A 27,568-nucleotide genomic window follows, 5' to 3' on the forward strand; every position below is an offset into this window, starting at 1 on the left:
TGTTCTTTGTTCTTTACTCCCCAAAACCTGTAAAACTATCCCCTTCATTTGGGGATCTTATCTTTGCTGAAGAAGCTGAAATACTATTTATTGGTAAATTAATGCTTTGCTAATAAATCAATGATGCTCAGAAACTTGTGCCTCAGTTTACCTAATTTTTAACTGTTACATATCCATTTGGTTATCTCCAATCATCCTGATCTATGTCTTACCACAAGACCGAGATAGCTCTGGAGGAGAAAGTGAGGCTGGTGACCTTGCACAGCCCTCCCTCACTTAAATCTAATTCACTTGCAAGTCATAGTATCATCTTCCTAATGTCATGGTCCTCCTCAAGAAGGAAGGACAAACAACAATATCCATTTAGAGCTTATTGTGTTGTACTGTGTAAACTGTTGGTCTAAACCTAACTTCTGTCATTGTTTTCCAATTTTCCTAATTTTTGTCAAATTGTAGGTCTTTATCCAGCAGTTAGGGTTCTTCTGTTTATCTGGATTACTTCTGCATCTTATGTGCCTAATCTAACAACTTTTTTTTAAATTTTTTTAACCACTACCAAATAGTTTTGATGATTACTGCTTGGTAGGATAGTTTGAGATCTGCTACTACTAGGTTACCTTTTCCATGATATCCCTTAATATATTTTTGGAGAAGGAAATGGCAAACTATTTCAGTATCTTTGACAAGAAAACCCCAGGGACAGTATGGTCCATAGGGTCATGAAGAGTCAGATAGGAGTGAACAACAATCCTTAATATTTTCCAGAATGTATTTGGAGAAAAGGGATAAAACCTATAGGCTGTGAGTTACGTGGAAATCTCTTGAAGAAAAAAATAACCTGAGAGGTCAAAGAAATAGAAAGGTTGTCTAAATAGAGACAGACCCTCTGGCAGGCACCAATTGGATGAATGATTTCTATCTTGAAGACTTCCACTATTGTAGATGTGTCCTATCCCACCAGGACATTATAAGACTAACCTTTCAGAAATGTATTATCCTACTGGAACAAACCTGATATCTGGCAACTCTTGAGACCTCTAGGTTATGATACAATATGATAAACATTTATTATGCACCTACTATGTGCTGGGAACTATGCTAAATGCCAGGGATATAAATGAAAGCAAGACAGTCCCTGCTCTCATGGAGTCAGTCTAATGGAGTAAGACAATATACAAAAGGAAACTGAGAAGTGTGTTAGAGATGGAGTGTCAGAGGGCACTGAGGACAGGGGTATTAGGCAGAAGATAATGGAGTAGAAACCAAGCAGAGAGCCTGGTGGCAAATGAAGAGATGGCTGGCATTTTGAGCCCCCTCTAAAGGGAGGCTGTGGGAGGAATTTTTTTTGTTCCCCCTCCAAGCCACCAGCGAGGCATCACTCAACCTCAGCGAGGTTGAGGTACTGGTGATGTGTGAACAGCAAAGTTAAAGCATGCCAATGTTTCCTGGTGACTTTATCCTAGGGAAGGGGGAGTGGCATGATAAAGTTGTAGATGGGGTTGAAGTCCCACTGAGCATCTGGTGACACATTAAGGAGATTAATATAGTCTAACCTCAATGTTAACAGGGTTTCCCCCCTAGCCCGCTCCAATCATCTGACATCTTGCCCTCAGTACTTAACGTGCCAAATACGAAGAGTGACTGAGTAACCTCACCGGCTAGCTCCCTTCAGCCCTGCAGAAAGCCTGCCCTAAAGCTGTGTATAACCTTCGTTCTGGCCTCGCTCAGCACCTGCTCATTAGCAGATGCTAAGTTAACCAGTTATCTTCTAGCCAGCTCGCTGACTCATTGACCTCCAGCCTAAGGAACCAAGGGGACAAGAATTACTCTCACACAGGATCTTAAGACCTCTGGGCTGAAGAGTGTTCCGATCATAGCCTAGATGGGGGTGGGCAATCTGCCGCCTCCGGGTCACGAGTGGCAATCTAGGTCCTCGGGTGTGGCCTTTTGACTGAGTCCAGGTTTTACAGAATAAATCCTTTTATTAAGGGGATTTGTTCAAAGTCATTCCCTTAATAAAAGGATTTATTCTGTGAAACTTGGCCTGGGTCAAAAAGCCGCACCCGAGAACCTAGGGGGCCCCACGTGGCTCTGAGGCGGCGAGGCCGAAGTTTCCTTTCCTTCTGAACCTGCAGAGAGGGGTGTGGGGTGTTGGTGTTTTTTGTCTTTGGGCACCGCGGCTGCCGCTAGCTTTAATTGGCACCAAAATCCTCTTCTGCGTACGCACCAGCTTTATATAGGAATTCCTAGAAGGCACAGAAAGCACATGTGCTAACTTAATTTTCGGCCCCAAGAAAGGGCCCCGCTGAAGCCTTCCATCTGCCCCTGAGAAGCCTGTGGGTACAGGCAGTGACGGACGGAGAAAGATTGGGGATCCCCGAAATGGCACGTGATCCAATACACCCCAAGGACGGTCCCGCGCAGAGATGGGGGGCGGGGGGAGAGGGAGGTGACACCCCCATGTCACGTGACTTCCTCCGTGCGCGGTCAGGAAGCTGGGCCAACCCTCGCGGAGTCACGTGGTCCCCGGTTGGGGGTAGGGTGAGGCCGGCCGGCCGAGCGGCTCGTTTTTGTGCGCAGTGCGCCTGCGCACTGCCTCTCCTGCTGCTCCCTCACTTCGGTGGCGGCTTTCCTGATAGCCCTCCTGCGGGGGGAGCCTAGGCCCCTTAGTCCGCTGCGATGGGGGGTAGCCATCCGGTGAGTCTCAGGACCTGGCTACGTGACTGCCGGAGGGCACGGTCCATCACACCCGGGGGTGGGCAGAAGGTTGGGGGGTTCGGGCCAGCGACCCTTCCGCATGCCGCGCCGGCGGCGTAGCGAACCGGAGGGGAGGCGCAGGGCCTCTCCCCTCCCTTACTCCTTTCTCCTCCGCGGCAGCTGCCCGGGCGGGGCTCGGAGGGCGGGGCCGAGGGCCGCGGGGGAAATCCCCGCAAACCGCTGCGCTGGGGCCGGGGGCGCGGGCCGGACCCTCCCGCGTGACGCATCCTCCGCGCGTGGCGCGGCCGGGTCGTGGCGGGAAGGCCGCTCACGGGCCCGCGTGGGAGCGGGAGCGTGTGCGTGTCTGTTCACGCCCGCAGAGGCCGGGCGCTTTGCGGACAGCCGGGGGGACGGCGGCGGCCGCGGCTCCTGCCCTGCCAGCCGAGATGCCCCATGGAGGTGCAGGGACAGGCTGCTGCGAGTGGAGGTGGTGTTACCCCGGCGTCACCATGCCTCCGCTGGTCGTTGTTATGATCATCATCACCATCATTATTATTATTACCCAGACCCCTCGCGTGGCGGGCTGGGAAACGAGTCAAGTGCCGGGCCCAAGGTCGCAGTTAGATTAGGTCCCCTTTCTTCCTTAGGGTGACAAGCTGTCCCTTGACACGTGTGTGTGTATGTGTGTGCGCGCGCGCGCGTGTTGGAGGGGAGTGGTGGATGTAGTCTTTATCGAGGAGAATTTAGATCGTTCTCTTTACCTGCAACAATCCTAGAAAAAAAAAACACGTCCTGGGGCCTCTTCGACGCGTGCTGCCCCCGAGTGGGACTCGGGACCGGTCCCTTAATGCCCGGGAGTCCGAGGCTGCAGATTGCTGAGGAGGCGCCCTGCGGCGTGGGCAGAGTGCCTTGTTCTCCCGTACCAGTGTCATCACGGGTCTAGTCCCCGCTCCTTAAGCTTCCCGGGGAGATTCCAAGCCTTAGTTTTTAGCACATTTGTGTGGTATCCCAGAAAGGATTGCGGCGTCATCTTGACTCAGTTTCCTCCGCCTTGCAACCCGCTGCCTAACTCTGACCATCCTCCTAACCTTACTCTGCTAACATTTTTTGGGAGCTGACCGAAAGGAATAAAAAGTGCTAAGATTTTAGATCTAGAGGTTCGAGATCACTTCCTTCAGTTGTCATTTTAAATACAGAAAATGGACTCCTCCGGGAACCTTAGAAGTCATCTAGCCTCACTGGTGCGGAGTGGTGCCTATAGATGGAAGGAATTTCGAGGGGTCACCGAAGCAGCGAGTTCCCGTCAGAACTAGAACTCGTGTCCGCTAACCCTTCCTAGGGCACCGCTCTGAGGAATCGGACGAGTTGGTGTTTTCCCAAATGCCCCCTCAGACTAAAGATTGAAGTCACTGTGATTCAACGCCCTCACCCCTCCGAAGAAGCTCACGCACGGTTTTTTCTTTCACGTTGCCTGCTTCCTGCTCTGTACCTTAGACGAACCTGTTCACTGGCTCCCTCCCTCGCTAGCATGTAGGTTCCTTGAGGGCCGGGGCTGTTTCTGTACTGTTGTCCTCCTTTGTGTCCGCCTCACCGTGAAGAGGCTGCTAAGTTCTAGGTCAGGGGTGGGGCACCTGCAGCCTCAAGGCCGCGTGTGACCTTCTAGGTGCTTGGATGTGGCCTTTTGACTGAATCCAAGTTTTACAAACAAATCCTTTTATTAAGGGGATTTGTTCAGCGAAGCTTGGATTCCGTGGAAGGGCGGAACTTGGTCTCCAGGCAAAAGGCTCCCCACCCCTGTTGTGGGCAGTGTGGTGAGTGTTGGGGATACACAAGGAGGCCGAAGACAGTTCCTCCCCTCAAACAACTCTCCATCTAATAAGGAACGAGCAAACAAATTAAGCTATGAGAGGGAGGGCGCTAGAATTAAATAGAAAATAGGATTTTAATTGGGACTTAAAGGAAGCCAGGGAAGGTAGTAGGTGGAGGTGAGGAGGAAAAGCATTCCAGGCATGGAAGACAGCTAGAAAAAATGCCCAGAATGGAGGGATGGAGTGCCTTGTTTTTGAACCAGCAAGGAGGTCTGTATCACCACATCAGAGAGAATGTGTGGGACACTAAGGTGGTGGTGCGTTTGTCCTTCGTTTTAGAAGAGGACCACGACATCAGGGAGATGATGACACGGCTTGCAGTTGACTTTGATTTGAGGGAGGGAGGGCTGTGCAAGGCCACCAGCCTCACTTTCTCCTCCAGAGCCATCTGGGTCCACTGGCCATATATTCATCAGCATCACTCTGAGTGAGCAAAGTGTAAGAAGACTGGAAAGGCAGGAGGCGGCTAGGCTATGAAGGGCTTTTTGAACAGCAAGAGCATTTTGTATGTGATCCTGGAGGTAACTGGGAACCACTTTAGGAACTGAATGAAGAGTGTGTTGGCATGGGGAGAAGCCTGAGGCAGGCAGGGTCATCAGCAGGCCCATTGCAGTAGTCCAGGTGGGAGGTGATGGGGGCCTGCACTGGAGAAAGGGGCCTATCTGAGAGATGTTACAAAGGTGAAATCAGCAGTCATTGGCTGCAGCTTGGAGGGGTGGGGGTGGGGTTGGACTGGGAGGGTGGTATGCCCCTCGACAGCAATAGGAAAGCTGGGGGAGGGAGAATGAGTTGGTGTTGAGTGTAAAATGTCTACTGGACGCTCGTTTCAAGATGTCTGAAAGGCAATTGGAGATGAAAGATTAGAGGTCAGCAGGGTGAATAGTCAGGAAGACCTGAGTTCAAATTAGGCCTCAGAAGCTTGACATGTACTAGCTAGCTGTGTGACCTTGGGCAAGTCACTTAACCCTGATTGCCTCACCTCTCCCCTCAAAAAGAACCCCCAAGATTAGAGGTCTACTGAGAGTTTGGGGCAGGATTGGTAGATCTGATGATCATCTGCATAGAGATAGTAATTAAATCTCTGGGAGCTGAATCACCAAGTGAAGTAGTCTAGAGATGGTAGAGGACAGGACCTTAGACAGAACCCTGTGGGACACCTATAATTGGAGCAAGTATGGATGAGAATGTAGGAAAGAAGAGTAAGAAGGAGGGGTCAGAGAGGAGGAGAATCAGGAGAGAGTGGTACTCCAGAGACCTAGAGAAAAGGAGAGGGTGATTAGCAATGACAGGGGCTGTGGAGAGGGTTGAGAAAAGGCCTTGGATTTGGCAACTAAGAGATCACTGGTAACTTCGAAGAGAACATTTCCAGGTGGAATTGATAAGGCTGGAAGATTGTAAGGAGTTAAAAGGAAGAAGAGAAGGTTAATAGTTTCTTGTTGCTTGATTGTTCCAAGTGATTGATGGAGTTGCACATAATCGTTGGTTACCCCAAAGATTTCAGGTTGTTGAAAAGTTGGCTTTGTAGAGCATCTGGTGCCCCTTTTTAATTTTACTCATGAGGTTGATTTCATCTACTTAGGTTCATAGACTGTGAGTGTTTTACCTGGTTGAGTCATACAAGTGTAAATTTGTTGGAAATAAGCAATTATTAAGCATCTCCTATGTGTCAGGCCCTGTAATAAGTGCTTTACAGATATCCCATTTGATTCTCACAACATCTGGAAGGTAGATGTTTTTATTATCCCCATTTTACAGTTAAGGTTATATGACTTGCCCAGGGACACATAGCTAGTTCTGAGGCTAGATTTGAACTCAGGTCCTCCTGAATCCAGGCATAGTCGCTGTACTGCCTAGCTGCCTGTAGGCAAATACCACCATAATACTGTATATATCTTTGGAATCGATTTTTAATTGGTAAGACTTACTATCCATGCTGCATATTTCAAAGAGAATTTCATGGACTTGGGGGTGACGACCATGTTGATAATGAAGCAGAAGACTATCAGAAGACAGAATCTTGAGCCATTCAATCCAGTATGGTATTGTACATCCTGTTCCTAATTTGATAGGAAACTTTAAATCTATGTAGGCTGTTTGAGGGTTTCACAGAATTCTAATTTTCTGGCTCTAGTCTTATTTTTTTGAGGTCTGAGGATCTGTGTAAAGACTGCTATTTTATTTGTATAAAACTACCAAATTCTGTTTTTGTTTTAAAATGTTAGCTATTCTACAAACATTGAGTTCCTTCCTGTGCAATGTATGGATTAGAGAATAAATTCACCAAGAGGGTTTTCATATTTGGATGTCATCCAGTATTACCTTTCCATCAGATTAATTTTTTTTTTACCTTGAACTGAATAAAGCCCCTTTCTCAGGTTTTGAATTTAAAAAAAAATTATTTTCTATATCAGTGGTGAGAAGCAGCATTGAGTATAGAACTGTTTCCTTTTCTTGGTGTCTTGGGTTAAAGTCTCTCCTCTTACACATACTATGTATGCAACTTTAGATAAGTTTTCTCTTTAAAAATTGTTAATATCTTTTGTTTTTATATAGCGTAAATTTCTTCCTGTATCCCTGCTGCTGCAGCTCCACCACCACCACCATCATTTTAAAAGAACAGTAAGAAGAAAAAACCCAGCAAAACTAATCAATTTATTGGAAAAAAAATCTGTCAGTATATGTAGTGTTCTATACCTGTGGTTTCTCCATCTCTGGAAAATAGTGGGGAGAAGTGTCTTTTCATATTTCTTTGTTAAGACCCAGCTTGTTCTTTGTAGTTTTGCAGCATTCATCTTAGATTGTTATATTACAGTGGCTGCTACTTCTGTTAACAGCAGCATAATCATTATGTATATTGTTTTCTTGCTCCTGCTTTCTTGGCTTTGCATAAATTTACATAAGTCTTTCCACGCTTCTCTGTTAATCATATTCATGGTTGTTTCTTACAGCACAGTAATATTCCATTACATTTATGTACCACAGTTTATTTAGTCATTCCTCAGTCGATGGGCATCTAACGTACTTTGTTTCCAGTTCTGTTGCCACAAAGAAGTGCTGCTATAAATATTTTGTTGTATTTGTGGGATATATGCCTAGCAGTGGAATCTCTGGGTCAGAAGATATTTCAGGCACTTTATTCGCATAATTCCAATTGCTTTCCAAAATATTTGTGCCAATTCACAGCTTCATGAACAATGTACTAGTACCTATCTTTCCACAGTCCCTCCAAGCACAAATATTTCTTTTGTCATCTATGCCATTTTACAGAACATAAATTGAAACTTCAGCATTTGCATTACTCTCATTAATGATCTGAACCTGGCTAGTCTGACTTAACTAGTGTCTTTGGGCAAGTCTTTAAGACTATAAGTGGGTGCGGGTAGATGAAAAAAATAACTATTTACATAGAGCCTACTCTAAAGCTAACCTTAACCCTAATTTCTGCCAGGCACTGTGCTAAAAGTACTTCTTTGCAAATCTGTGGGGCAGGTGCTGTTCTTATCTCCATTTTACATTTGAGGAAACTGAGGCAAGCAGAAGTTGAGTGACTTGCCTGGGGTCGTATTTTTAAGTCTCTGATGCTAGATTTAAACTCGGCTCTTTGTGACTCTGGTTTCGGCACTTTATCCGCTGTGCTACCAGCTCTACTATAAGTTGTAGAAACTAATTGTGAGGTTCTTTCTATGAAATCACAGGAGGTGCCCTCCTCATCCCCCACCCCTCACCCCCCCCAAACTAACTATGACATGTGAAATGGTAAGCTTACGCTTAATTTTTCCCGGTTATAAATTATGTTAGTTAATGAGGAAGAATACTAATCTGTATAAAATCTTTTCAAGCAGTGCTTTTTGGGCAGTGTTAGATAGTATGAGAGAAGGCTTTATGGAGGAGATGTTATTAAACTGGACTTGAAGGTAAAGGAGTTCAGTAGATTTGAGGGGGCACAGAAGCAGTGAAATAATGAAGGCCTGAATTACAGTGGTGGCAAGTGAGAGTGGAAATGAGGAGATGGAATTCTGCCAGGGTCATCCTACCACCCAAATCACTATGGTTCCCTATTAGCCCTAAGGTCAAATAGAAATTCCTTTCGCATATTCCTTTTCACAGAAATTCTTTTTCACAGTCTGGTCTCTTTCTACCCTTTCAGTTTTCTTACGCATTATTCCATGCTCTCTGGTCCTGTTATACTTGCCATTCCTCCTTCCACTGGCTTCCTCCGGGCTGTCTTTCCCTTCTCACCTTTTGGGATCCCTAGTCCTGTGAAAATTCAGTTTAAGTGCCATTTCATACATGAAGCTTTTCTTGATTCTCCCACTCCTCGCTGCTAATGCTATTCCTCTCCAAAATACTTTACATTCATTTTGTATAGTCTGTTATTTCCTACTAGCTCCTTATGATTAGGGACTATTTATTTAACTTTTCTTTACATTCTTAGCATAATGCCTGGCATATAGGAGGTACTTATGGTACGTACCTGGTGATTGTAGATGGATGTGAGAGATTTTATAGAAAACAAGCAGCCAAACTGAGGAGGTTTGAAGGATGAGGAAAGGTGAAGAGTCAGATCAGTTGAAATAGAGCAATTGAGAGGCTCAGGTTTGAGTGGTAGGGAGGCGCAAGGAGGGTGAGGTCATTTTTGTATGTTGAGTTTGCAAGACTCATGAGAATTCAGGTGATGTCTAGCAGACAGCGGGTGTTGTGGGACTGGAGCTCAGAAGAGGCAGGCGACTGGAGAGAGAGTTAGGAATCATAGGCACAGAGGTGACGAAGCTGTGGAAGTAAATGGCATTACCAAAAGAGAATAGAGCAAAAAGAAGAGGGCCATGACAACATATTGAGGCACTGCCCCACATTGGTAGGCAAATGGATGAAAAGAAGCCAGGAAGGAGGCCAAGAACGAGAGGATCAATTTGTATCTATCCAGTAGTAGACAGTCCAACGTTGCAGAAAGGTCAAAGGAGGATGTCAGGATTGTTAACATTTTGCAAGCCACGTGGGTTGGACTGACAAGCAGAAAGAGAAAGAATTGAACCTTTGTCTGTGCTAGGTCAGTATGTTAAACTAGAGTGAGTTTCATTCGTGACTGTAAAAAATATCCTCTCTAACCTAAGGAAATTGTTATGAATAATATACCACAGGGCTGGATTTAGAGGAACTCATAGGCATTTTCCTAAAGTATCGTGTGTTCACTGGGTTCTTAGTAGCGTCCTACACAGAGACAGTCTATTTGGTGCCTTTATAGATAGTGTGATACAATTAGACTAGTGGACATTTGCAGCTCTGGGATACGGGCTGTGCAGTTAATAATCACTCAGTAACGCAGTGTTCTAAGATGTGCAGAATGCTTTCCCCAAACCCTGTGAAGATGCTTCAGATATTATCATTTTACACATGAGGAAACTGAAGGTCTAAGGGAAGCTTTAACTTAAGGGATTTGCCGATGGCAGCAACTATAACAACAATATTATAACAACAATATAACACTTAAAGATTTGCAATATGCTTTGCAAATATTTCATTTGTCCTTAGGGCTATGCTCCCTGCTGTGGACAATATTGATTATGTTTGAGACAAATACACTTCTGTGACTAGGTTAACAAGGCTTTTAAAAATTCTGTTACCCTACTCCTGTGTGCCTTGTATCATGCTAGGGAGACCGCTGCAACTGGAAGGGGCCGCAGTGTCTCAGATCCATCTTACTGATGAGAAATAGGTGTAGGAAGTGACTTGCCCAAGCAGAAACCTTTACTTTCAATCAGCATTATTGGTGCTAAGTGTCAGAGGGATGATTTGAATCCATATCCACAGATTCCAGGGCTCTGTCCTTTGCTATGTCTCAGACAGTAATTACCAGAGGCAGAATTTGAACCCAGACCCTAATAGATCATGTTATCAGATGTTTTGTTATTACAGCTATTTATATATTTTAAGTTCCTTGATGGCAGGAATTTTCTTTTCTTACATGTCATTTCTGAGAATATCTAGTTTCATGTTGTCATTAAGAAGCAAAATTAGGATGGATGCATATCCATGTAATTTATTCATTATCCATTTATCAGCAAGAATTTATTAAGTGCTTACTGTATGCCTGGCTTTGTGTCAGGGGCTAGAGATGCAAAGAAAGGCAAAGACACAGAAACACTCACTGTCCTTAAGGAACCTAGGTACTAATGGTGGAGACAACATGTAAAGAAATGGGTACATCCCTTACGTTGTCAGCAGTCAGTAATAGAATGCTCTTCTATAGGACTGCACGTATTTCACATTTGAGGCTCAGTGAAGCAGCAGAATGGAGAGATTGTTTGGCTAGGAGTCTGGAATATTTGATTTCAGATCCTGCCCCTGGCACTTTATACCTTTTGGACATGGACAGATCACAGACTTGGTTTCCTCAGTTCTAAAATGGAGAAAATACCTGTCACACTGACTTCCCAGTACTGTTATGAAACTCAAATTAGATCATTTATGTGAAGCACCTTGTAACCTTTAAAATGCTATAGAAATGTCAGCTAGTATTGATATATGCCATTATAGATTGTTTCAAGTGATGTCATGTCCCCCTGAACATACCATAAAAGTTTTTGAACTCAGAGGGACCTCTAAGAACATCTAGTCCAGAGGTTCTTAACATTTGCATATTGTGGTCATCTTTGGCAGTCTGATGAAGTCTATGGACCTCTTCTTTTTTTCTTTTTCTTTTTTTGTAATTTTTTTCTTTTTAGTTTCCAACATTCACTTCCACAAGATTTTGCATTCCAAATTTTCTCACCATCTCTCCCTTCCCCCCACCCCAAGATGGCATGCATACTGATTACCCTTTCCTCCAATCTGCCTTCCCTTCTATCACCCCCTCCCCCCTTTCTCTTATCCCCTTACCTTCTATTTTCCTGTAGGGCAAGATAGATTGTTATACCTCATTGCCTGTATATCTTATTTCTCAGTGGCACATAAAAACAATTTTTAACATTCATTTTAAAAACTTTTGAATTCTCCCCCTTTCTCCCTTTCCACCCACCCTCATTGAGAAGGCAAGCAATTCAATATAGGTTATACATGTGTAGTCACGCAGAACACTTCCATAACAGTCATATTGTAAAAGACTAACTATATTTCTCTTCATCCTATCCTGCCCCCCATTTATTCTATTCTCTTCTTTGACCCTGTCCCTCCTCAAAAGTGTTTTCTTTCTGATTACCCCCCTTCCCATTTTCCTTCCCTTCTATCATCGCCCTGGCCCCCGCATCCGCTTCCCCACCACTTTCCTATTTGATAAGGTAGATTTTCATAACCAATTGAGTGTGTATGTTATTCCCTCCTTAAACCGCATCTGATGAGAGAAAGGTTCACTCATTCCCTCTGACCTTCCCCCCTGCCCCTCCATTGTAAAAGCTTTTTCTTGCAGCTTTTATGTGAGACAGTTTATTCCATTCTACCTCTCCCTTTCTCCTTCTCCCAGTACATTCCTCTTTCACCCCTAAATTTTATTTTTTAGATATTATCCCTTCATGAGGTACAGATACGATCATTCCAATGTAAACAGTTCAACTTCAATAAGTCCCTTGTGATTTCTCTTTCCTGTTTACCTTTTCATGCTTCTCTTGATTCTTGTATTTGAAAGTCAGATTTTCTATTCAGCTCTGGTCTTTTCATCAAGAATGCTTGAAAGTCCTCTATTTCATTGAATGTCAGTTTTTCCCTCTGAAGTATTATACTCAGTTTTGCTGGGTAGGTGATTCTTGGTTTTACTCCTGCCTCCTTTGACATTTGGAATATCATATTCCAGGCCCTCCAATCCCTTAATGTAGAAGCTGCTAAATCTTGAGTTATCCTGATTGTGTTTCCATAATACTTGAATTGTTTCTTTCTGGCTGTTTGCAATTTTCTCCTTGACCTAGTAACTCTGGAATTTGGCTACAATATTCCTAGGAATTTTCCTTTTGGGATCTCTTTCAGGAGGTGATCGATGGATTCTTTCAATATCTATTTTCCCCTCTGGTTCTAGAATATCAGGGCAGATTTTCTTGATAATTTCTTGAAAGATAAGGTCTAGGCTCTTTTTTTGATCATGGCTTTCAGGTAGTCCAATAATTTTTAAATTATCTCTCCTGGATCTATTTTCCAGATCTGTTTTTTTCCAATGAGATATTTCACATTGTCTTCTATTTTTTCATTCATTTGGTTTTGTTTTATAATTTCTTGATTTCTCGTAAATTCATTAGCTTCCATTTCTTCCATTCTGATTTTTTTAATCATTTTTATTTAATATTTTATTGAAAGTCCATATTTTGCCTTGGAGCATGATACTCAGTTTTGCTGGGTAGGTGATTCTTGGTTTTAATCCTAGCTCCTTTGACCTCCAGAATATCATATTCCAAACCCTTTGATCCCTTAATGTAGAAGCTGCTAGATCTTGTATTATCCCGATTGTGTTTCCACAATACTCAAATTGTTTCTTTCTGGGAACTCTGGAATTTGGCAACAATATTTCTAGGAGTTTTCTTTTGGGGATCTTTTTGAGGAGGTGATCTGTGGATTCTTTCAATTTCTATTTTACCCTCAGGTTCTAGAATATCAGGGCAGTTCTCCTTGATAATTTCTTGAAAGATGATGTCTAGGCTCTTTTTTTGATCATGGCTTTCAGGCAGTCCACTAAGTTTTAAATTATCTCTCCTGGATCTATTCTCCAGGTCATTGGTTTTTCCAATGAGATATTTCACATTGTCTTCCACTTTTTCATTCCTTTGGTCCTGTTTTATAATATCTTGATTTCTCATAAAGTCACTAGGTTCCACTTGCTCCAATCTAATTTTTAAGGTGGTATTTTTTTTCAGTGGTCTTTTGGACCTCCTTTTCCATTTGGGTAATTCTGCCTTTCAAGGCATTCTTCTCCTCATTGGCTTTTTGGAGCTCTTCTGCCACTTGGGTTAGTCTATTTTTTAAGATGTTATTTTCCTCAGTATTTTTGGGGTCTCCTTTAGGAAGTCATTGAGTTGTTTTTCATGGTTTTCTTGCATCTCTCTCATTTCTCTTCCCAATTTTTCCTCTACTTCTGTTACTTGCTTTTCCAACTCCTTTTTGAGCTCTTCCATGGCCTGAGACCAATTCATATTTTTCTTGGAGGCTTTTGATGTAGGCTCTTTGACTTTGGTGACTTCTTCTGGCTGTATGTTTTGATCATCTTTGTCATCAAAAAAGATTCTAGAGTCTGAGCCTGAGTCTGCATCCATTTTCACTGCTTGTTCATGTTCCCAGCCAACTACCTGACCCTTGAGCTTTTTGTCAGGGTATAACTGCTTGTAGAGTAGAGAGTGGTTTGTCCCAAGCTTGAGGGGCTGTGCTGCTGTTTTCAGAGCTGCTTCTACTCCACTGTCACAGCAAGCTCTGCCACACCAGCGCTCCTCCTCCCCCAAGTACCGCCAATCAGGATGCAGACCCAGATCTAAGCAGGGCAAAGCTGCCTCTGCACCAGCAAAGGGCTCTTTGCACTCGTGTTCTGATCTGCTGCTTGATTCCTCCCACACATATGAGACAGGGACTCTGGAAGCAGTCACAGGAGCTTCCTGCTGCTGCTGTCACCATCGCCGCACCACCTCTGTCACCCCCAGGGCTGGGACTGGACCACTCTCTAACCCAGTTCAGCAGTTTTCCCACTAACCTGCTCCATGGTCTTTGGCATTTGTGGGTTGAAGAGTCTGGTAACTGCCACAGCTCAATGATTCATGGCCCTAAGGCCTGTTCTGGCTGGGTGACTCCCGTTCTGGTCTGTCCTGCGCTCCACTCCCAGCACTGTGCAATAGGCCCTTCCCAGGGACAAACCAGGCTCTCCTGGGCTGGAGACCTGCTTCCGTTTGCTATTTCATGGGTTCCACAGCTCTATAATTTGTTCAGAGCCGTTTTTTACAGGTGTTTGAAAGGATTTGGGAGAGAGCTTAAGCAAGCCGCTGCTTTCCAGCTGCCGTCTTGGCTCCACTACACCCTGATTTTTAAGGCATTATTTTTTTCAGTGAGCTTTTGGACCTCTTTTGCCATTTGGTTTAGTCTAGGTAGGTGTTATTTTCTTCAGCATTTTTGGGAGTCTCTTTTAGCAAGCTGTTAACTTGTTTTTCCTGATTTTCTTGCATTACTCTCATTTCTCTTTCTAATTTTTTCTCTACTTCTCTTACTTGATTTTCACAATCCTTTTTGAGCAGTTCTTCCATGGCCTGAGACCAATTCATATTTTTCTTGGAGGCTTTAGATGTAGGGGCTTTGACTTTGTTGTCTTCTTCTGGTTGTGTTTTGATCTTCCTTGTCACGAAAGTAAAATTCTGTAGTCTGATTTTTTCCCCCACTGTTTGTTCATTTTCCCAGTTACTTCCTTGACTTTTTAGCTCTTTGTTAAGGTAGGTCTCAGCTTCCTGTGTGGAGGGTGTGCTGTCCCAAGCGTCAGGGGTTTTGTGCAGCTGTTTTCAGAGGTGCTTCTAAGGGCCTATAAATTTCGAATTCTTCCAAGATAGTATGATCAAAGGAGAGGTGTTTACTCCTCTCCGGGTCTGTGCTGTGGTCTGTGAGTGACCATAAGCACTCTTTTCTGCCTTGGAACTGTGAGGAGGATTCCTTCTCTACCACCACCACAAGTTCTGTCACACCAGCCCTCCTCCTTGCCACAGGATTGATACCCAGATCCAAGCAGAGCAAAGCAAAAGAATCCTGCCTCAGGCCAGCAAAGAGATTCCTGCAATCCCCCTCTGATCAGCTGCTCAGTCCCCCCACTCCACCCCACCCTGCCATTGCGCTGGGACGTGCAGACCTTGTTCCTCTCTCACGTATGTCCAACAGACCTTTCCTACTGACCTTTTAAGTTGTCTTGGCATTTGTGGTTTGAGAAGTCTGGAAACCGCCACAGGTGCCAGTGATTCAGTTCCCTAAGGCCTGCTCTGGCTCTATCTGTGCCAGCGTGGCCCATGCTGGACTGCGCTTTTCTTTCAGACTGGTGCAGCAGACCTTTCCTGTCTGCCTTCCAGGTCATCTTAGGCTGGAAATTTGTTTCACTCTGTCATTTTGTGGGTTCCACTGCTCTAGAATCTGCCATCTTGTAAGGACTATAAAAAGAGTGCTTCATTAATATTTTAGATACCAAGGATTTAAAACTGTGAAAGAGAACATAGAGATCTTCTAGTCCTCCCCCTCCCCCGATTGAGAAAATTGAGGCCCAGAAAGATGAAATTACTTATAGAAATTGTTGTTCAGTCATTTTTCAGTCATGTTTGACTCTTCATGACCCCGTTTGGTACAAGGACTAGTGCAGAGGTGGTAGTGGAAGATGATCACATCAAAGGTTTTGGGGTTTTATATGTTTCTTCTCACCAGAGGAAGCCACAGTCACAGAAGTGAATGGCAGGATTTTCACCACTAAGCCATTGTGTGTAGTTTTAGCCCAAGCAAAGAGGAACAAATGAGTGTCTGAGCTGTGCCCGACCTTGTAATCAACCCCTATTAGCCTCCTTCATGTTACTTCATGGCAGATGTTCCTCAGATTCAGAATCATAGTGCATGCTATCTTGCTAGCCAAATTGCTCCACTCAGAGCAAGTCCCCCCTGGACTGCTCATCCATTTCAGAAAATGCCCAGTATTATCCACCCAGCAGCACCTAGGCCACCATTTAGTTCAATGAGACCAACCTCTTCACAGTTTCCATGAGTGTACCAAACACGTCAACCTACATCCCACCAGCTGGTGCTACTGCATCTACTCCTAGTGTCTGCACAGCCCGACAGTTTAAGTGTGCTGCAAATGTTCACAATTCTCAGTAGCATCTTATTGCGCAACCACAGTTTACCATGCAGCAACCTGCTATTGGTGTGCAAGGTCAGGAACCTTTAACTGCTTCCATGTTGGCATCCATCCCTCTTCAAGATCAAAAGCAGATGTTGGGTGAATGGCTGTTTCCACTCATTCAGACTATGCACCCTACTCTGGACACTAAAACCCTGCAGCTCCGAGCTTCTTCATATGCTTGAGTCACCTTGAGTCTCTCCATTCTAAGACTGATGAAGCCATAACCACACTGCAAGTGCACCAAGCTAAAGAAGTGTCCCAGAAAGCAGTTAACAGTGCCACTGGCATTCCAACTGTTTAAAAGAAAAGATCAGCGACCATGGAATGGAACTTCTGCTTCACTGAAGAAAAATACCTAAACATCGAAAAATGTAAATATTATGAAAAATTGCAAAATAAAAAAGGAAACTGGAAAAAACCCCACTAACACTGCTTTTAATCTTTGTTGATGTATTGCTGGTTTTTGCTGATTTACTTTTTGTCTCTTTAAAAAGATGTTCTTTGTTATATGGGATGACTCTTCAAGTGGGAAAGCAGATGGATACTGGGAGAAATTTTTGCAATGTAAAAACAAACTATCGAAAACTTTTTTGGTGGTAGTTTGTAGTAATCTTCCATCTAGAAGTAAACTTTCAATTGTTCAAATACTTTAATCTTAATTTTTACCAAATCAAGAACTAGCAGAGAAAAATATTTTAAGGAAAAATTAACAGCCATTTTAAGGCAAAATGGGAATATTATCCATAATTACCTAGCAAAAACAATACTTGTTAGAGGAAGTAAGTATGCCTTCCATTCCTATGTTAAGGTCATATAAGATTCCTAAATAGGTACAACCACTTAGCTTTTTTTGTAAGTTTTTCTTTGATTATCAAGCCAGGCATAAAATAAGATGACTTCTACTAGCAAAAGATATTTGCTATTGAGAATGTTGCCAACGTGACATCCAAATTGGAGAGATTCCCGATGGATAGTGAGGTTTTCTAGATGCTTTTGAATCCCAGAATAATTTTAGGGCTTTCTCAATGAAATCCAGAGTCACTCAAAGTCATTGGCCTTTGGTGTTTTGACTTTTGCTTTGACTGGTTTATGGTTTAATTATACAAAAATGATTCTGAAATAATCCCTAAGTTAGTGACCTTTACTATTAAGAGAGTAAATTTTACATATGATGATGTTTGTTGCTTTCAGTGTCTAGCACCTTCCCACCATTTTAAAGAAAGTATGCAGGAGCAGTATGCTGGCTCAAAGCACCGGCCCTGGAGTCAGGAGGACCTGAGTTCAAATCCAGCCTTGGACACTTAGTAGCTGTGTGACCCTGGACAAATCACTTAACCCTGATTGCCTCCAAAAAAAAAAGTATGCACAAATTATACAGGATTGAAGCTTCTGAGTTGTCTATAAGACTGCCTTCCCTCTCCCCCTTCCCTATGCCCATCTTCACACTAAAGATAGAGTGTTCATTTTTGGAGGATTTGATCAGGTTCTTTTTTCACTCTCTCTCTTTTAAATATTTGATTTATTTTTCAGTTTGCAACATTCACTTATATAAGATTTAAATTTTCTTCCCCAAGAAGGCTCTACACATACATTCCTATGAACCACATTTTCGCATTACTCATGTTGCATAGAAGAACTATAACAAATGGGAGAAACCATGAGAAAGAAAACAAAACAAAAGAGAAAATAATCTGCTTTGCTCTGCATTCCAACTCCATAGTTCTTTATCTGGATATGGATGGCATTTTCCATCATGAGTCCTTTGGAAAAGTTTTAGGGCTGTCTATCAAAATCAGTCCTCACACACGGCTGTTACTGGGTACAGCGTTCTCCTGGTTCTGTTCACTTCACCCAGCATCAGTTCATATAAGTCTTTCCAGGTTTTGCCAAAGTCCACCTACTCACCATTTCTTACAGAACAGTAGTATTCCATTCATTCATATACCACAACTTGTTCAGCCATTCCCCAATTGATGGGCCTCCCCTTAATTTCTAGTTCTTGGCCACCCACAAAAAGAGCTGCTATAAATATTTTTGTATATGTGGGTCCTTTTCCCATTTTTATGCTCTCTTTGGGTTACAGCCCTAGAAGTGGTATTGCTGGGTCAAAGGGTATGCACATTTTTATAGCCCTTTGGGCATGCTCTCCAGAACGGTTGGATCAGCTCACAGCTCCACCAACAATGAACTAGTATTCTAACTTTTCCACATCTCCAGCAGTTGTCATTTTCCTGTTGTCATGTTAGCCAATCTGATAGGTGTGATGTGGTATCTCACAGTTGTTTTGATTTGCATCTCTAATCGATAGTGATTAGAGCATTTTTTCATATGATTCTAGATAGCTTTAATTTCTTCCTCTGAAAACTGCCTGTTCATATCCTTTGACCATTTAGTAATTGGGAAATGACCTGTATTCTTGTAAATTTGACTCATTTCTCTGTATGTTTGAGAAATGAGGCCTATATCAGAGTCACTAGTTATAAAAATTCTTTCCCAGTTTTCTGCTTCCCTCCTAATCTTGGTTGCATTGGCTTTGCTTATACAAAAACTTTTCAATTTAATGTAATCAAAATTATCAGTTTTGCATTTCATAATGTTCTCTATCTCTTGTTTGGTCATAAATCCCTCCATTCTCCATAAATCTGACTGATTTCTTGCTCCCTTAATTTGTTTATAGTATCAGCCTTTATACCTAGATTATGTATCCATTTGGACTTTATTCTGGTATACGGTGTAAGATATTGGTCTATGCCCAGTTTCTAACATACTATTTTCCAGTTTTCCCAGCAGTTTTTGTCAAATAATGAGTTCTTATCCCAGAAGTTGGGGTCTTTGGGTTTATCAAACAGTCATTGACTGCTGTGTCTTGTGTACCTAACCTATTCCACTGATCTACCCCTCTATTTCTTAGCCAGTACCAAGTGGTTTTGATGATAGCTGCTTTATAATACAATTTAAAATCTGGTATAGCTAGGCCACCCTCCCTAGTCTGTCTTTTCATTAATTTTCTTTATATTCTGGACCTTTTGTTCTTCCAGATGAATTTTGATAGTTTTTTCTAGCTCTATAAAGTAATTTTTGGTAGTTTGATTGGTATGGCACTGAATAAGTAAATTAATTTAAGTAGAATTGTCATTTTTATTGTATTAGTTCCACCTACCCACGAGCTACTGATGTTTTTCCAATTATTTAGATCTGACTTTATTTGTGTGAAAAGTATTTTTAATTGTGCTCATATAGGCCCTGGGTTTGTTTTGGCAGGTAGACTCCCAAATATTTTATAATGTCTATAGTAATTTTAAAATGGAATTTCTCTTTCTGTCTCTTACTGTTGGACTTTGTTAGTAACATATAGAAATGCTGAGGATTTAGGTGGGTTTATTTTATATCCTGCAACTTTGCTAAAGTTGTTTATTCTTTCAGGTAGTTTTTTACTTGATGCTTTAGGATTCTCTAAGTATACCATCATATTTTCTGCAAAGAGTGAAGGCTTAGTTTCTTCTTTGCCTATTCTAATTCGTTCAATTTCTTTTCTTCTCTTATTGCCAATGCTAACATTTCTAGTACATATTGAATAACAGTGGTGATAATGGACATCCTTGTTTCAAACCCTGCCCCACCATCTTATTGGAAATGCACCTAGCTTATCCCCATTACATATAATGCTTGCTGATGGTTTTAGGTAGATGCTACTTATCATTTTAAGCAAGGCTCCATTTATTCCTATGCTCTCTGGTGTTTTTAATAGGAATGGGTGTTGTATTTTGTCAAAAGTTTTTTCTCCATCTTTTGAAATAATCATGGTTTCTGTTTTATTGTTGATATGATCAATTATTCTGATAATTTTCCTAATATTGAACCAGCCCTACATTGTATAAATCCTACCTGATCAAAGTGTATTATTCTCATAATAAGTTGCTATAATCTTTTTGCTAATATTTTATTTAAAATCTTTGCATATATATTCGTTAGGAAAACTGGTCTATGATTTTCTTTCTCTGTTTTGGCTCTTCTTGGTTTAGGTATCAGTACCATATTTGTATCATAAAAAGAATTTGGTAGGACTCCTTCGCCAATTTTCCCAAATAGTCTATATAGTATTGGGATTAATTGTTCTTTAAATGTTTGATAGAATTCGCTTGTAAATCCATCTGGCCCTGGAGATTTTTTTCCGAGGGAGTTCATTGATGGCTTGTTCGATTTCTTTTTCTGAAATGGGGTTTTTAAAATATTTTACTTCCTCTTCTGTTACTCTGGGCAATTTATGTTTTTGTAAATATTCATCTATTTCACTAAGATTGCCAAATTTATGGGCATACAATTGGGCAAAATAATTCCTGATTATTGTTTTAATTTCCTCTTCATTGGAGGTAAATTCACCCTTTTCATTTTTGATATTGGTAATTTGGTTTTCTTTATTTTTAGTCAGATTAACCACAGGTTTATCAATTTTATCGAGTTTTTTTTTTTTCATAAAACCAGCCCTTAGTTAATTTTATTAGTTCAATAGTTGTCTCAATTTAAATTTTATTAATCTCTCCTTTGGTTTTCGGTATTTCTAGTTTGATATTTCATTGGGGATTTTCAATTTGTTCTTTTTCTAGCTTTTTCAGTTGCATGCCCAATTCATTGATCTCTTCTTTCTCTGTTTTATTCAGAGATATAAAACTTCCCCTAAGAACTGCTATCACTGCATCACATAAATTTTGGCATGCTGTCTTATTATTGTCATTCTCTTAGATGAAGTTATCAATTGTTTCTATGATGAACAGGTTCTTAATAGGATTCTTCTACCTTTTCATACTCCAGAATAGATGCTAGTGTATAAACTACAGTTAACTTGATAGTGGTTTTTTGTTTGGTTTGGTTTGGGTTTTTTTTTTTTGCATGAGGCTGTAGAGGTTTACCTCTTTGATGTTTCTTGTTGGAAGCAACTCCTTTATTTTCCTCTCCTAGGGGGAACCTGTGAGCCATCCTTCCATTCAACTGCAGCTTCCTTATATCTTCTGGCATATTGTGAATGTTGATGTGGCTCATTCCTGTAGATATTTATAAGTAGTCTCTAAAATTTGCTTGTCTCTTCTGTATCCCTTTCTTTCACTTCCAGAAAGCCATCCTTTATCTTGATACACTATAATTCAACTTTTACTATGAACCTTCTCTCTGCATACATATTTGATATTATTTTGCTGTATATTCTTTCAGAATGTTTTATAAGTGTTCCAAATGACTTTCATGTGAGTATTGTATTGCTCTAGCTACTGTTATTTCTTGGAGGACAGGAACCTTTTCTTTCCTTTCATCCTAGCATCTGTGACCTTGGCTAACATCTAGTCCAATGCCTTCCTTTTATAGATGAGGAAACAGATTAAGCTTGGAATGATCTCCCTCCTCCTCTCCCAATCACCAAACCCTTTAGCTTCCTTGAGGTCCCAGCTAAAATTCCACTTGTTACAAAGCCTTCTCCAACCCTTTTTAATTCTAGTGCCTTCCTTGTTAATTATTTACTGTTTATCCTGTAGCAACTAAGTGACATATTGGATAGAGCACAGGGCTGGGAATCAGGAAGCCTCATTTTCATGAATTTGGCTTCAGACACTTACTGTGTGACCCTGGGCAAGTCACTTAACCCTGTTTGCCTTAGTTCCTCATCTGTAAAAGGAGTTGGAGAAGGAAATGGCAAACCAGTCCAGTATCTTTGCCAAGAGAACAGCAGGTCATGAAGAGTTGCACACAACTAAACAACACATTTATCTTGTATGTAGTTTACTTTGTATATATTTGTTTGCATGTTGTCTTCCCCATTAAGATTGTAAGTTCCTTGAGGGCAGGGACTTTTTGCCCCTTTTTGTATCCCCAGCACTTAGAACAATACCTGGGATAGAGTAGGCTTTTGATAAATGTTTATTGATTGATTTACTTGTCCAAGATCACAGAGCTGGGACAGTGATTTCCTGAATACTGATATGCTGGCAGTAGAATGCTATTTCCCTTCCTACATACTCAGTCTTTATTCTTTAGCATATTTTGGTCACTTTTTTGCCCCAAATGCTTACTAAAGAGAATAAGTAGAACATGAAATTGAAAGAAAATTTTGATGAGGTTGATTTTGTTCCAAAAAATTCTTTTATTTCTTTAGACTGTGATCTCTTAGATCAGTTTTTTTGAGGTATCTTATCAGATTTTATTCCAATTCTTTAATCATCTAATCGAAGGTTTTTCTCCCATTGGAATCTGTAATTTAGAATTTTGCAATTGGAAGAATGGTCTTTAAAGGGTTTTAGTATTCTTTAATGAATATTATATTATTGTATATGCCCCAAAATGAAAGTGACTGATAAAGTCATCCTTAATAGATGCTAGTTGTCCAGTCCATCCTGGGACAAATCTCACTATATCCTATATTGTGTTTAATCATCCTTCTAGTAACAATTTTTATTCTATGAAAGCATATTAAAATAAACAAAGAAAGAAAAAGGACCCACAAAGAGGAATCATGTTGGGGGTGGGATGTAGGAATGAAAAGACCAGATTTTTTGAAGTGTACTTTTTAAGAAGCATCAGCTGGTAGAGCCACCACTTCCCTTTCCCCCCAGCCACTCCTCTGGTCACCTCTTCGTCTTCAGTGCTATTAAAGTAAATTGACATATTTATAAAATGAAAAGTAAATTTGGTGAGTTTGATTTAGTTCCCAGAATTGCATCTCATATTCTTATCTTTAGATTGAGATATCTTAGATCAGTTATATTGAGTTTTCTTTTGAGATTTTAATTCAAATTTGTATAAATCCTGTGTGGGGCAAGGTAGGCTGATGTGATATACCCTAGTTGTAGGCATTGTGTTTTTCACTATAATCATTTATTTGATATATTAGAACATGTCACAGACTAATGGAGCAAATTGACTGTAGTCACAAATTTAGGAAATATTTTGAATTCTGAGAAAAGATTGGTGGATCAAAACATATTTACAGTCTTACTCACATGCCATATCCTTTTGTAGGTAAAAAAAATTCCCATATGAAGAAGAAAAACTTTCTTCGATATGATGGATTCAGAAGCTCACGAAAAGAGGCGAAAAATCCTGTCTCCTCCACAGCAGGATATATCACCTCACACTGTTAATAATTTTAAGCACTACCTTTGTGGTTGCTTTGCAGCCTTTAACAACATAGCAATCACATACCCCATTCAGAAGATCCTTTTTCGGCAGCAGCTGTATGGACTCAAAACTCGAGGTGCAATACTTCAGTTACAGAAGGAGGGATTGCGAAATTTGTACAGAGGGATCCTGCCTCCATTGATGCAGAAGACTACAACATTAGCACTTATGTTTGGTCTCTATGAAGATTTCTCTTTCATTCTCTGCCAGCATATCAGTACTCCTGAAATTGTGACTCGAAGTACAGCAGCCGCTATGGCTGGTGCAACAGAGGCACTTCTTACACCTTTGGAACGTGTACAGACACTGCTGCAAGACAACAAGCATCAAGATAAATTTACAAACACTTATCATGCTCTCAAGGCTTTGAGATCCTATGGAATTGGAGAATATTATCGAGGTTTGATACCCATTCTTTTCCGTAATGGACTCAGCAATGTACTGTTTTTTGGCCTTCGAGGACCCATCAAGGAACATTTGCCTGAAGCAAATTCTCATAGCGCTCATTTGATTGATGATTTTATCAGTGGAGGTCTATTAGGTGCCATGTTGGGATTCTTGTTTTTTCCAGTGAATGTTGTCAAAACTCGAATGCAGTCTCAGATTGGTGGGGAATTTCAGTCTTTCCCCAAGGTTTTTGCAAAAATCTGGCTAGAGCGTCATGGGAAATTGACACATCTTTTCAGAGGTGCCCATCTGAATTACCATCGATCCCTCATATCTTGGGGCATAATTAATGCAACTTATGAGTTCATGTTAAAGGTATTATGAAAGAGGTCATCAATAAAATCCCAATCATAAGCTCAGTAGAACTTCCAAGAAGACTTCAGTTATACCTTGGTTGTTAACAGGTTGAATACCTAGACAGTGTCATAAGTCAAACTGAGCAAGATGAAATGAGCAGAATAATTTTTCTTTGGGATAAAAAATGAGAATAAAGATTTATGGGTAGGGAAGTTAAAATTATTTTTTATCAATACTTGCTAGATCTAGACTTTTGTTATTGTTAATTACCATCAGTGTTGATGGAAAGGTTCAAAGTCCAAGAAGTGATTTTTTTTTAAAATTCTTTGAACAGTCTATATTAAAACTTGAGCTGCCACAAACAGCTGGAGAAAAGAGCCCTAGTGTCCTGAGATTTCTCAGGCTTTTTGTGCTTTACTGTCATTTGCTCGCTAAAGCTGTAGAAAAGGATCTTTAGTTTTGTGAGGTTTCAGAATTTGGAGAGTCAGGGAGGAAAGCAAAATAGAGAAGAGAAGCAGCTCTATTAGGTATGGGCTTTTCATGGAAAAACTGCCTACCTGCACTGTAAAGCCAAATTTATACAGTTACCAAAACTGTGTTGCTCTTAAGTCACATAGGATTTTATTGTGATGGAACTGAGCAACTGTTACAAAATAACTTTCTGTTCTGGAAAACTCAGAACTTTAAATTAATAATTATAAGCTTCAGTTTTCCTTTCTAGATGTAATTCTCTCATTTAATGGATCCAAGATTTATGTTGAAGAATAACTTTAGATGTTGATTTATCCTGTTTAAAGTTAAATTTCATCACAAAAATGAGGAAACTTGAATCTGTTAGTTTGTCCTTTGAAACAAAAACTTTCATTCCATTTTCACATGGCACAGAACTGTGTCTGATTGAATTGGTGCTTCATCAGCACAGGTGTTTTGTTTCCTTGCATGGTCACTTAGGTAACTTGAATTCCACTAACTCACTATAATCCTTCCTCCCTTCTCCCCTTGAAAAGAAGCAGCTTTATTTAGTTGTTACTTCATCTCCACCTCTGACATGTGTCCTGGCTTTGCAAAAGTTCATTATTTTGTAGCCTGTGCTTTTTCCGGTTTCTGAACAAAACCTGGAAAAAACCTGAACTCTTGCTTTGTATTAGACTAGCTAATTTTTTGTTGGGACCCAAATTTCAGATTATCTTCATATACCATAAAATTCAACCAAGTCTTAAGCTTCTGGGTAAGACTTTGGAATTTTAGCAGTTGACGCTTAACTAGATATCTTGACAGCTAGTAGCTAAACAAGTTGGAAATATCATTTACTGAAGAAATGGGATTTAAACCTTTTTTTTCAGGTAAATAACGTGGTCGAAATGACTGACATAAATCAGAATTTTACAAACAGAAATATCCTAAGAAAATTATTTAACCTATAAAAGAGCTACTAAATATTTAACTTTAAAATAGGTTGGTTTCAGATATCTTCCATACTGACATCAGTGACTTTTCAACTTAGAACTGCTGCCTCCTTTTTTATAGGAGTGATAAATGGATGTTGTACAGCAGTTTAATGTCCCGACCTTGCCATTCAAATGTTTTAATAATCTATGAGAATCTGTGCTTAAAATCAAGGCTTTGACAAGTGGCGTTTACTAAGGGTTGCATGGGATTAGTTAGTGAAAAGTCTAGAAAGAATACATACTTCTAAATGCAGTATGTGACTGACTGATCTAGTGAATTTGACATCTTCAGCTATATGAAATGAGAATCCAGCAAACACCATTTTTAAAAATTGCTTTCTATAACTGCATTAACAGCCTTAAAGTGGCCCCATTTTGTTATGTTGTAGATGAAAAGATATAAACTGGCATTAAGGATATTATTAACACTATTCAGGGTTAAATGTTACCATTTCAAATCACCAAATATGTGTGTATGGCGACCTAAAACTTAATAAGTGGAAGATTATTTAAGCAAATGGAGTGGCACTTTTCAGAGTTTAAATTTTTAAAAAATATGTGAGGTAGGCCTTGATTTTGGTCATGTTTTCAGACAAAACCTTTGGAAATATTCCCAAATACTCACGCTTATGTATGCATGCATTGTAAATTATTTCCCCCTCCATTGTACCTTGGTCTACTGAATTGATTGTATTATCTTTATTCCATCTTGGTCCACTCCTGTGTTTACACTCCAGTTGGTAGAAGTTGTGTTCTCATGCACTTTTGTAGACTGTAAATGAAATTAGAAGTTGGAGAGAGTGCCTAGTTTTCCCTCTCTGTTTAGTTTTGCTTTGTCCTTTTTCTTTTTTTTTTCAATAAACAAGTTGGCTCATGAAATAACATTTTTAATGCTTCTAACTCTGGATGCTATTTTGGATTTCCTTGTCACTTTGTTACAGCATATGAAAACCAGAATGCACATATGTTATAGATGAAGATGATTTTGCATCACACAAGACATCTTCAGTTTGACAAAAGATTGGATGATACTTGTGTGGATCATTTAGCCATCTGCATTGTTTCGGACTTTAAAAAAAGTGTAGTCACTGAATTTTCAACTTCAGTGTAACTAGCTTGCTGTAAGACTTTTGAAAAGGTAAATGTTTGTTAACTTTATCTGAAAAGCTTTTAAAGTGGTCTTTGTGTCACCCCATTGTCTATTTGTGAACATGGGGGTGCTTTTTGTTTTGCCCTTAATTAAATGCCTCCAGGAATAAGTTACAGTTTTGTACACAGTCCTAAACATTTGTGTGTGCCCCCAATATAGTAAAACACAGCCTCTGTATGTCAATAACTTCTGCTGCATCTCTATTTTATTTACAAGTGGCCAGAAAAAAATGGGCTTTTCTTCTTAGTTAGCATTCATCTTAGCTAAGGTTGTACAGACCATGTAATATATATATTGTGAACAGTGCTGTAAAATAGGATCGTGTGGATGGAGAACTGAAATTCCTAAGTGTAGATTACTGGAGTAATACTTATATTTCAGTGCAGCGTAGTAGAAAGATATGTGTAAGAAAAAGAACACGTTAATAAAACTGGGCTTCATGGCAAAGCAGTCATGTCTGAAAAGCAGATCCAGTATAGGTGAAATTATGTACTATGTGGTATTCAGTCATGAAGTAAAATTTGCAGTAAAAGGGGGAAAGCACTTGGATCCAGTTTTGCTTTTTAACTTCAATAAAAGATATCTCCATTTGTTTTCTGATGAAGAGCAAAGTATTATGTATATTTTAGGAACTTGGAAATTTTTCTCCAATCTTAAAAGATTAAATTATCTTGTTTTAAAA

The 27,568-nt window shown here is 40.6% G+C and overlaps 1 protein-coding gene across 1 annotated transcript; it reads left to right on the top strand.

Annotated features, from left to right (window-relative positions):
- Nucleotides 1-2,532: 2,532 nt before the first annotated feature.
- SLC25A51 (solute carrier family 25 member 51) lies at nt 2,533-27,568 on the top strand. The gene is made up of 2 exons (XM_036741535.1): nt 2,533-2,697; nt 23,386-27,568. Exon 2 carries the CDS (start codon nt 23,428-23,430, stop codon nt 24,313-24,315), a length of 888 nt encoding a protein of 295 aa, XP_036597430.1. The 5' UTR covers nt 2,533-2,697; nt 23,386-23,427; the 3' UTR covers nt 24,316-27,568.

The sequence above is a fragment of the Trichosurus vulpecula genome, chromosome 1 (genome assembly GCF_011100635.1).
Source record: "Trichosurus vulpecula isolate mTriVul1 chromosome 1, mTriVul1.pri, whole genome shotgun sequence".
Lineage (NCBI taxonomy): Eukaryota > Metazoa > Chordata > Mammalia > Diprotodontia > Phalangeridae > Trichosurus > Trichosurus vulpecula.